Source organism: Orcinus orca, chromosome 20, assembly GCF_937001465.1.
Source record: "Orcinus orca chromosome 20, mOrcOrc1.1, whole genome shotgun sequence".
NCBI lineage: Eukaryota > Metazoa > Chordata > Mammalia > Artiodactyla > Delphinidae > Orcinus > Orcinus orca.
Genome location: NC_064578.1, coordinates 58710536 through 58721971, shown reverse-complemented (window position 1 = coordinate 58721971; position 11436 = coordinate 58710536). Strand labels below are relative to the sequence as shown.

Below are 11436 nucleotides of genomic sequence, written 5' to 3'. Positions count from 1 at the left end.
TCTGTTCTCTGGGTGGGAGTGGGGTGCACGTATGACTGGCGCTTGACTCTCCCAGAGCCCTCGGTCCTGTGGGGAGGGGTACAGGCGGGTCTCGGAGAGGGAGGCCACGTGTGGGAAATTCGCAGCCACAATCCCAGCTGCTGCCGCCCAAGATAAAGATTTCGAGGCCCCTCCCCCCATATCTTCCAGACAGAATCGCTAGCCTTCAGACTTCTCCTCCGGTTGAGCACCGCACTTTTGGGGGTCCAGGGGGCCTTTGGGGCCAGGCTGCCACTAGGGGGTCCGAGCCCCAGGATAGCTGTCCTGGCCGGCAAGGCCGGAAGTGCCAGGCAGGGCTGGGGTGGGGGCAGGGCAGAAAGCGGCAGCCGGGACCCTTGGGCTGCCCACTGGGCTGCGGAAGATGGCCAACCAGTGTCAGTTCGAGGCTACTGTCCGCGTGCCCCATCACACTGTCGGCACGTGGCCTGGGCACCCCGGTCCAAAGTATCTGGAGCCGGTGAGGGGGGTGTGGCCTGTAGGGCGCTCCAGTAGCCCAGCTTGCTGTGATCCTAGGCCAATGGCAACGCTTCTCTGCGCTACCCCCTGTGACTGCCTCCCGGACGAGGGGGGGCTAAGGCTTTCCTGGTCCAACCGTGCATAGACTGCCAGACCCACATTCCAGGCAGAGTTCAGCCTCCTGAACCCTGAGCATGGTCCCCACTGATGACAAGGGTAAGGCAGAGAGTCAGAGTGGACCACATGGGTTGGGGGTCAGAGCTGCGTTTGAATTCGGGCACTGCAGGTGTTCAAGGGCTTACTGAGCACCTGCTGTGTACCTGGCAGGAGGCTGGGGGCTCATTCCAGCCAGGCCCCATCTCCCGGAAGATTCAGATTAAGTAGTTGCCACAGGAGAACTTCCTGGTGAGGTTTGCAGATGGGAAGGCAGTGCTTACAACCAGAGCTGCCCTGCTATCCTGCTGAATTTGCATTTGGCATGGCTGGAAGTTCAGTTTCCTGAGAGAGGGATTTCTGCCTATTTCCCAAGTGCCTGGGGCACAGCGTGGGGGACAGAGGCAGAGGGGCTGGAGCCACGCGGAAGACCAGGCAGAGTGAAACAAACAGTTGGGGTTAAGAAGGGCTGGAGGCAGAGTCCTGGAACCACCGCCATGGCCAGCAGCCTCTGGGTCACCGCCAGGGGGTGGGGCTGACGGGTTATCAGCCCGGGCAAGAGGTGGGCATTCCTGGACGTGTCCCTGAGGCAGGAGCAGGTACGATGGGCATCTGGGGACGACTGGCCTTCTTGCTGTTGCTGCTGTTGCTGCTGCGAGGCCTGGGGCAGTCCTCGTGGCCTGCAGCAGTGGCCCTGGCTCTGCGCTGGCTCCTGGGAGACTCTGCCTGCTGTGGGCTGCTGGTCCTGGCTGTGCTGGCGTGGCCCTGGCTCGGGCCCTGGATGCCCCACTGGCTGAGCCTGGCGGCCGCGGCCCTCACGCTGGCTCTGCTGCCCACGCACCCGCCCCCAGGGCTGCGCTGGCTGCCTGCAGACCTGGCCTACATCTTCAAGGTTCTTCGCCTGGGCCTGAACATCCGGGCGCGCTTGAGCCGGCAGCCACCTGACACCTTCGTAGATTCCTTCGAGCGGCGGGTGCGAGCGCAGCCAGGGAGAGCGATCTTGGTGTGGACGGGGCCGGGGAGCCGCTCGGTCACCTTCGGGGAGCTGGACGCCAGGGCCTGCCGGGCGGCGTGGGTCATGAAGGCCGAGCTGGGCGACGCCACGGGACCCCGTGCTCAGGAGCCCACCGCCCTCCTCGTGCTGCCCTCGCAGACCATTCCTGCCCTGGGCCTGTGGCTCGGGCTGGCCAAGCTGGGCTGTCCGGTGGCCTGGATTAATCCACACGGCCGGGGGGCGCCCCTGGTGCACTCGGTGCTGAGCTCTGGGGCTCGGGTGCTGGTGGTGGACCCAGGTGAGGACCTCAGAGACCAGCGGAGGTCGGATGTGGTGGGGACAGGGGCAGGAGACAGACGTGGAGGATTGCTGTTCAGAGGGTCCTGGTGGGGGCTGGGCAAGAGGTCCACGCTCCTCACCCACCCCCAGGCAATTAGGGCCAAAACTTAGTTGCTGGGAAGTAATTCTGAGGGCACCAGGGCTTTGCTTTGTGTTTTCTTCAACATGGCTATTTCAACTTTTTTTGCCCCCCAGTACAATTACGGGGTTCTTTACAGATAAGGCAGATGCTCTTCTCTGCTGGCTGCTTCCTCCATGGCTGGCAGTGGGCTCCTCTCCCACATCTCGGGTCCCCCCCCACCTCAAAGGTGGGCCTCCTCTAAATTCCTCCTCTGACCCATTCCCACAGGCCTCCGCGAGAACCTGGAGGAGGTCCTTCCCAAGCTGCAGGCAGAGAACATCCGCTGCTTCTACCTCAGCCACTCCTCGCCCACGCCGGGGGTGAGGGCTCTGGGGGCTGCCCTTGATGCTGCACCCTCAGACCCCGTGCCCGCTGACCTTCGAGCTGAGATCAAGCTGAGAAGCCCAGCCCTGTTCATCTACACCTCGGGGACCACCGGTGAGGGCGCCCAGCAGTCCTAGCCCAACCTCTGAACCCTTCTGCTGACATGACTCCAAGCCTGACCTGTGCCTCAAATTTGACCTCTGAAACCCACCCTGCCCTTTGATTTTGACACCTGGCCGAACTCTGACCCCCAGTGTTATTTGAATGGTCAGTGCCAGAATCCTGCCTCTGCCCAGTAAAGAGCCACTGAAACCCTGAACTTTGGAATTCAGCCTTTGAACTCCAGTCCAACGTGTCCTCCCTAAACGCGCCCACAGGTCCCATACTTGACCACCTTTCGAGAGCCTCAGACCCCTGACTGTGCAGACCTGATCCTGGAGACCCACTCCTGCGTGCGGGTCCCTCTAGTGCTGTCTGTGCACCACCCCACTCTTCCCATTGCTTCTTCCCCCAGGGCTCCCGAAGCCAGCCATCCTCACGTACGAGCGGGCGCTGCAGATAAGCGGGATGCTGACCCTGTGTGGGGTCAGAGCTGATGACGTGGTCTACACGGTCTTGCCTCTGTACCACACGATGGGGCTGGTCCTTGGGGTCCTTAGCTGCCTGGAGCTTGGTAAGCCCTTCGCTGAGGACCACCCCCCAATCCACAGGACTGCCAGACTTGACGTCAAGGCCCCATAGGTTACCCAGCACCCCAGGTTCTTACCTTCGACAAGGGACAGTGAGCCCCAGGGCTACCTGGACAGAGGGCTGGACACCCAGACAGTCCTTAATGGCTGTGCTGTAGTCGGGAGGTGAAAGACCTGATGTGAGTGTTGGTCACTCATATCTATCATCGTCACAGGCGGAGCCAGTGAGGGAACACTCACCAAACATTCCATCCGATTGTCGTCTCCCTAGACACCTGACCATGAATTCTGTCAACAGACTGCGCTGGTCTGTTTTTGTTGTTGTTGTTGTTGTTTTTTCCCTGAAATTTTAACATGGAAAATTTTGAAATATAAAAATTTCTAAAATTCTCTACATGTATCGTCAAGTACTCACCACCCAGCTTCAGCCACCATCAGCATTCTGCTCTTCTGTGTTTCGTTTATCGCCTCCCCCTTATTCCCACTTGTCTTTTTACTCATATTTTATTTAAAAATATTTAAAATCATGGACAATTTCAAACATACACTAAAGCAGAGCAGTCAGTTTGATGATGCTTCCCATATCCTCACCCAGCCTCAACAATTGTTAACATGTTGCCAATTTTATTTCATATGTACTCCCTTCCTTCTTTCTGGATTATTTTGGAGCAAATCCTAGACACTATCTTTTTGTTGGTAAATATTGCAGTATGTATCTCTAACAGGTAAGGCCTTAAAAAACTGTAACCAGAGTGATCATCACTCCTGAAAAAATTAACAGTAACTCTTTGATATTATCTGATGTGCACTTCATGTTAAAAATTTCCCCAATTGTCTTACTGCCTTTTTGCAGTTAAACTGTTCTCATTGTACTTGCTTGCTTGGTCTCTGCTCCTCTCCCTCCCACACTTCCTGGTAGACTGGATGTTCCCTCTAGAGATGTTTTCAGATTCAGTCCAATTATTCTTGTCAAGAACCTTGGTGGGGTGCAAAGTGCCTCCTAATTTGTCACGTTGGAGGCTGCTCAAAACTGGGATCCTACCTTAGGCTAAGAAGAATTGGGAAGCTTTCATTGGAAAAATCCTTATCAACCTCCCCCCTGGCTTTAGCAGCTCTTGAAGACCTTTCCAGAATCCAGGCATTTCACTAGGGGTTGCTAACAAAGCTATCGGTTTCAAGGACCCAGCATCCATTTTCACAGAGAGGGCATTCTATTTCACCTCTGTCAAGATACAGCCTCGAAGAAGACACATGCTTGCTACCTCACCAAGCACACGAGCCATCGTCCCTTTGGGTGCAGGGATGATATTTAGCTTTCGGGGTTTTGTTGAGGATTAGGGTTGAGGTAAGGAGAGTACCATCCACAGAGCCAGCTGCAGAGGAGGGGATCAGAAAAGGAGGGAGCAATTTCCTGGAGTGCATGTAGTGGCCCCTAAGATGTATTAATCCATGTGTCCATCCTTCAGAACATCCATATATCCATCCACCAACCCACCCACCCATCACCCATCCACCCACCTTTCCATCCACCTACCCATTCATCCATCTATCCATTTGCCGAGCTAGACATTCCTAAGACAGTTATCACAATCAAGAGTGATTCCTACTCACAGCCCTTATTCGGCAGTGCTCACTTTGTACCAGGCACCGAGCTTTCCACACATACTGGAGACGGGATTCAAACTCAGGCTCGGCTGTGCTCTTCTCATGGGAATAGTTCTGGCTGGGCCAGCAACACAGAGATGAGCCTGATGTCATCTTGGGTTTCAGGGGCCACAGCCAGGTGATCAAAGCAGCTTCTCACAGTGGTTTGGAAGCATGATCTGAAACCCTTTCCTCTCCTCCCTCCAAGGAGTGACCTGTGTCCTGGCTCCCAAGTTCTCTGCCTCCTGCTTCTGGGACGACTGTCGGCAGCACGGCGTGACTGTGATCCAGTATGTGGGCGAGGTCCTGCGGTACCTGTGCAACACTCCCCAGGTGAGGTGCTAAGATTAGGGCTCCAAGGTGAACACCCCAGAAATCACCCCAGGTAAAGATCTCAGGTAGATTCAGTCCAGGACTCAAGCAAGGTCCCTCAGGTATCAATAAAACACCCCAGACAAGAGGCACGGACAGTGAGTCCCACACAAGGTTTCCAGTCATGGCTGCTCTGATGAACAGCGGTGCTATCTCGGGCAGGTGACTTCACGTCTCTCAGCCTCAGTGTCCTCTTTGGGAAATCAGGAATAACACCTCAAGGGGGTATTGTGAGAATTAAACACGTAAAGTGCCTAGAACAGGGCGTGGCTCAGGATAAACTCACTAGATGCGAGCTGGCCTCATGCTGTGTATCGATGATGTATGGACCCTGGGTAACTGTCTCTAAGCAAGATCTCCAGGTATCCTTCCAAATATAGTCTCTAGGTCACCCCTCAGGGAAAGGTTCCTGGTAACTACCCCCAAGTAAGGCTCCCAGATAACTCCCCAAGATAAAGCTTCAAGTCACTCCCCAGGTTACCTTCAGGTAAAGGCCCCCAAGTAACCCCTCCTGGTAAGGCCTCCAGTTAACCCCACCCCCCAGGTAAAATCTTCAGGTAACTACCCCTATGTAAGACCCCAGATGCTTCCCCTAGGTAAGACCCCAGATGAGGCCTCCCATCGCCCCTAGATATCTCTCCAGGTAAGGTTCCCAGGTAACCTCTGCAGGTAACCCCTGCAAGTAACTCTCCAGGTAACTGCTCAAGTAAGAACTCAGGTAGATCACCTAGGTAAAGACCCCCCATCACCTCCCAGGTAGCTGCTCAGGTCAGGACCCAAGATAGCCCTCCCGGGTAAGGGTTCCTGGGCACACCCGAGGGCACCTCCTCACCCTTCTTGGGATGTCCCTGCAGCGGCCAGAGGACCGAACACATAAAGTCCGCCTGGCGATTGGCAGTGGACTCCGGGCAGAAGTGTGGGAGACCTTCCAGCAGCGCTTTGGCCCCATTCGGATCTGGGAAGTCTACGGCTCCACGGAAGGCAACGGTGGCTTTGTCAACTATCCAGGGCGCTGTGGGGCCCAGGGCAAGACAAGCTGCTTCCTTCGAGTGAGTGTGTTGGGCGTGACAGTGGCCCTGATTGAGGCTGAGCCCACAGGACCTCTGCTGACACCTCCCCACCCTCCACTCAGATGCTGTCCCCCTTCGAGCTTGTACAGTATAACATGGAGACAGAGGAGCCTGTGAGGGACAACTGGGGCCTCTGCATCCCTGCGAGGCCAGGTATGGGGCCTGGGGGACCTTCCCTGGGTGTGGGGAGGGTGGAGACCCTAGGTCTCCTCCGTGGCTGGAACAAGCCACCCAAAGCCTTGAGGTTGATGTCCAGTGGTGGTGTCTGCAGTCCTCACCTGGACCCTGAGTCCCAGGCCTGTCTGACAGCGGTCCGGGGCCCTCTCCCTCTCAGCTTGTCAGCTCTGCCCAGCTCTTCTGCCTCAACCTCTTGTCCATTTGAGTTGTTCTCTTGAGCTTTCTGTGGAAGTCACATCCTCCCAGGCATCAGTCTCTTGTCCTGAACCTTCTCCTAGGATCTTCTCTCCGGGGGCGTTGCAAGGTCCTGGCGGAATCTCTCTCTTCCCACCACCATTTGCCTCTCTCCCTCGTCCATCCTTGTTAGCCTTTCCCTATTTCTTTTCTTTTCTTTTTTTTTTTAAACACTTAGATAACATTTACTATGTGGCAGGTATTGTGCTATACATACAATTATTTAATATCTACCCCCAGCATATTGTCTGGCCCACGGCCAGCGGTCAGTTTGTTGAGTGAATGAACCCAGCCCCTATGTGCACACGTGCAAAGTTGCTGACTACCCCCTGGAACAGCCCATCACACTGACAGATAACTGGTGATTGGAAGGATCTTCTTTATACTGACCCCAGCTGCCTCCCTGCAATTTCCACCCTCTGATTCTATTTCTGCCCCTGTGGGGCCACACAGTACGAGCCTTAACTGTCCTTCCGCAAGGTCGACTTCGCAGCATCTGAAGACTCATCCGTCCCCCTAGCTTCTCCCTTCCCGACACTCCCTGCAGAGACTCCTCCGGGCTCCTTTCCGCGGCGGTGGTCCCCCTATTTCTAATGGACTCCCTGACGCCACCTTCCCTCTCCTTCTGCCTCTTATTTTCTGTCTCTGGATCTGTTTCTGGGTCTCTCTCTGTCTCTTCTCTGGCAGAGTCCCGGCCGCGGCCTGGTGGGCTCCTGATGTCCTCGTCCACGGCTAATGCTGGACTCCCACTCCTACCCCCCAGGGGAGGCAGGGCTCCTGCTGACCCAGGTGCTGCGTCACCAACCTTTCCTGGGCTACCGTGGGCCCCGGGAGCACACAGAAAGGAAGTTGGTGAAGAACGTGCGGCGCCCGAACGACCTTTACTACAACACCGGGGACGTGCTGGCCCTGGACGACGAAGGCTTCCTCTACTTCCGCGACCGCCTCGGGGACACCTTCCGGTCCCGCGGGGTTTCTCAGGGCGGGGCTTCTGGATTCTGGAGGGGGCGGAGCTTCGTGGGCAGGAGGCGGAGCCTCTCCTTTCCAGGGGCGAGACTTGTAGATGCCGGAGGGGGCAGGGCTTGTGGAAGGAGGCGGGGCCTCTCCTTTCCAGGGGCGGGACTTCTGAATTCCAGAGGGGATGGGGCCTAGTCGCCAGGAGGCGGGGCTTGGTCAGGGGCGGGGCCTCCTTTCCTGGGCCCTGGTCCCAGCACCCCCTCCAACCCCGCAGGTGGAAGGGTGAGAACGTGTCCACGCGGGAAGTGGAGGGCGTGCTGTCACTCGTGGACTTCCTGCAGGAGGTGAACGTCTACGGTGTGCCTGTGCCAGGTGCGGAGGGTTCACCTCATTCTAACCCCCAACTGCTTTGTGGGTGGTGCCGGAGCTTTGTTACAGGTGGGGGGCTGCTGGGACCCAGGGGAGAGAGCCAGTCGCGGGCACTGTGAGGTGGGTCCGCCGAGGATGCATGTGCTCCACAGGATGTGAGGGCAAGGTGGGCATGGCTGCCGTGCAGCTGGCCCCCGGCCAGGCGTTTGATGGGCAGAGGCTGTACCAGCACGTGCGCACGTGGCTCCCCGCCTACGCTGCCCCTCATTTCATTCGTATTCAGGTGAGCTCACCGTGGCTGGAGTAGGTGGGTGGGAGGTCTCGGCGGGACAGTCACAGTCGGGGTTACAGTCCCTGCCCTTGCAGGACGCCTTGGAGATCACAAGCACGTTCAAACTGGTGAAGTCGCGGTTGGTGCGCGAGGGCTTCAACGTGGGCATTGTTGCTGACCCCCTGTACCTGCTGGACAACCAGGCCCGAGCCTTCCGGCCCCTGACTCCAGACATATACCGGGCAGTAGGTGAGGGAGCCTGGAGACTCTAACCATCGGGTCAGCCCACAGGACGTCCGAAGGCACTAGGCCCAACGCTGATCACCACCCCCTCTTGTATTGTCACCCACACCCCAGACCTGCACGGCGTCATCAGGAATCCCAGCCTCTCCTTATCCCCAGCTGCAGTGTGGGATGGCCCTGGCCCCGCAGCAGAGCGAGAATAAACTTGGATGTGCACACAGATGTCTGTGTGGATGGGGAGACAAGCAAGGAGTGCAGGGGCCGGCGCCCTCACTTACCTCAGGGCCCCCTCCCACTTGAGGAGTGGTCAAGGCCAGGGGTGTGGGAGGAGCCCGCAGCCCCGCAGCCACCCCAGGTGGAGAGACAATTCTATCTGTGGGTCACTTGTGGCCTCTGATGCAGCTGAGGCTTGGCTAGGCCAGTGGATGTGGGCGTGGTCTGGAGGATGTGGGGAGAAGTGCCATGATGGGCAGTCTGACAAAGGCCAGAGGGCGTTGGACTGAGGCAAGAAGGGTGTGACTGGGGGAGGAGTGTGTCTGGCAGAGTGCATGTGCAAAGGCCCTGTGGCAAGTCCCTCTGGGGGAAGCAGAGGCAGAGGCTTCTGGAGAACAGAGTACACAGTGTCTTAGGGTCCATTGTGGGAGCAGTGGGCAGGGGGATGTTAGCAGGAGCAGTTGTTGCTGGGTGACGTCCCCGAGGCAGTATCATGGTCCCACGGGCCCCTGGGCACTTTAAGGTGGGTTTGCTATGAGGATCTTCTGGTCAGTGGCGGCGGCCGGGCGCTGTGTGCGGCCTGAGCAAGCAGACCAGGCCCTGCGGGCCACCCCTGTGGTTATCTTCCGGGATGTGGCAATTCCTGTTGTCATTGACTGTTTCTCTGCCCTTGGGGCCAAGGGAGCCCCGTCTGTCCCCCACAGAACCACAGCCCCTTCTTGGCACCGGTGCACACAGCTGGACTCAATCTGGGCCCACTGTGGTCCAGCCCGCCTCCCTGCACACACGAGGTCATCAGGTTTGTTCACATGCCTGTTCCCTCCATGAGAGACCCTGGCTAGGAAGGGAGCTGGGGCTGTGTGAACATAGCAGCAGAGGCCCCGGCTGGCCACCCCTGCTTTGGCCCAGGCCTACTTCCTCCTGGAGCACACAGTAGGTCCAGTATCGTTTGATAGCTGGCACATAGCAGCAGAGACTGGGCTGGTCCAGGTTGAGGCGCAGTGTCCTGCCGTTAAGGCCCTTGTACCCTCCGGGACCAGAAACCAGCTTGGAAGAGAGCTTGGAGTGTATGGATGAAGCAGTAGAGGCTGCCACTGGCCACCCCACTGCGACCAAGTGCTCCTGCCATGACTGGTCACTGTCCCTTAAGATCTGCTGGGCACTGCTCTACAGGTTCTCCAGGCTTCCCTGGAGAAGGAAAAGCTGCCCACTGCCTGTGCCAGCATGAGCCGATACGTCCGCTTCTCTTGCATATACCATGCTGCGAGTGGGGTGAAGTTGTGGCCATCACCCCCGATGAGGAACACTGCGTTCCTGCACCCAGGTCAAGGGGCCCTGACTGGTGAGGCCGTGTCACTGCATTTCCTCTTGACAGAAGAGGCTAGCATCTGGGATGTGAGCCAAAGAGACCCACCCAGTCAACAGAAGAACATGTGCTGGGATGCCTGGAGAGTGGCGCGGGGGGACGTGTACTGGACGCGAACCTGGGTCTGTGGATCCCGGAGGTTTCAGTGTGGATTGAGAGCGGGCCGCTTACAGCCTGGATGGCCTGGGGCAATGCCTAGAACCCCTTACCTCCCGAGCACTGTCTTTCTTCATTGTAAAATGGGACTGGTGATTGTGTCCACCTCAACAGATGTTTATGGGGATTAAACAAGATAGAAGTGCAGGGAAAGTTCCCCACAAGGGCTACCTGTCGGCCCTGACATGGGCATCCTGGCTCGGCTCTCACTGCGGGCCTGTTTCTTCATCAGCAGCGTCACTGGGAGGGATCATTGTCAGCAACAACAGGATCAAACTGTACCTAAGAACCCTCAAGATTGCCCTTGTAGCCGGGCTAATGCGGGTACGTCTCAGTCAACAGTCTGTGTCACCCTCATCCCATCTCACAGGGTGGGTGTAGCGTTATTCCCACTTTACTGTCAAGGAAGCCCTGGCTGAGGGGGTGCTTCAGCCATGAGTTATTTAGCCAGCACCATCAGGGCAGGCGTCAAGTCCCTCCGTCATCGCATGGATGTTATAAAAAGATCTCACTATGGATCTGAAGGCTTACAGGTTCACCAGCACTTTAAACAAATTCCTGCCCCTGCAAGCCCCAGTCAGCTTCGGACATTCACAGTTTTTGCTATTACCTTTGCAAGGATTAAAACATAATTGTTGGGGCTTCCCTGGTGGCTCAGTGGTTAAGAATCCTCCTGCCAATGCAGGGGACACGGGTTCGAGTCCTGGTCCGGGAAGATCCCACATGCCGTGGAGCAACTAAGCCCATAAGCCACAGCTACTGACCTGTGCTCTAGAGCCCGCAAACCACAACTACTGAAGCCCGCGAGCCACAACTACTGAAGCCCGTGCGCCTAGAGCCCGTGCTCTGCAACAAGAGAAGCCACCGTAATGAGAAGCCCACGCACCGCAACGAAGAGTAGCCCCCGCTCACCGCAACTAGAGAAAGGCCACGTGCAGCAACGAAGACCCAATGCAGCTTAAAATTAAAAAAAAAAAAATGTGGCTGGTGGCCCCAGCTTTCTCTCCCAAAGGCTGCTCATGTTAACGCCAGCAAGGAGGTTTGCGCCTGTTGTTGTTTTCTGCTGCCTTGTCAGGTAGAGTCACAGCTTGGAGCCACTTTAAATCCCGTGTCTTCAAGTGACAGGGACATTGGCTGTTCCTCCTTGCGACTTCTCCATTTGTGTGTTCTGCTGACTTTCCTTTGGAGGTTTGCCTTGTTCTTAACAATTTAAAGGAGTCCTTTAAATTTGTCTTTTCAGGATATTAGC

General features: G+C 56.9%; 1 protein-coding gene across 1 annotated transcript; it reads left to right on the top strand.

Moving 5' to 3' along the window:
• Nucleotides 1-114: 114 nt before the first annotated feature.
• On the top strand, nt 115-8671 carry SLC27A5 (solute carrier family 27 member 5). The gene is made up of 10 exons (XM_004283241.3): nt 115-1940; nt 2331-2540; nt 2941-3099; nt 4968-5092; nt 5986-6180; nt 6264-6354; nt 7376-7574; nt 7844-7941; nt 8091-8221; nt 8305-8671. The coding sequence occupies exons 1-10, from the start codon at nt 1253-1255 to the stop codon at nt 8479-8481; spliced, it is 2073 nt and encodes a 690-aa protein (XP_004283289.1). The 5' UTR covers nt 115-1252; the 3' UTR covers nt 8482-8671.
• Nucleotides 8672-11436: the final 2765 nt, after the last annotated feature.

Coding starts and splice junctions, on each gene's coding strand:
- SLC27A5 (XM_004283241.3), top strand. CDS start 1,253: ATGGGCATCTGGGGACGACTGGCCTTCTTGCTGTTGCTGCTGTTGCTG. Junction 7,942..8,090: donor CTACGGTGTGCCTGTGCCAG/GTGCGGAGGGTT, acceptor TGTGCTCCACAG/GATGTGAGGGCAAGGTGGGC. Junction 8,222..8,304: donor CTCATTTCATTCGTATTCAG/GTGAGCTCACCG, acceptor CTGCCCTTGCAG/GACGCCTTGGAGATCACAAG.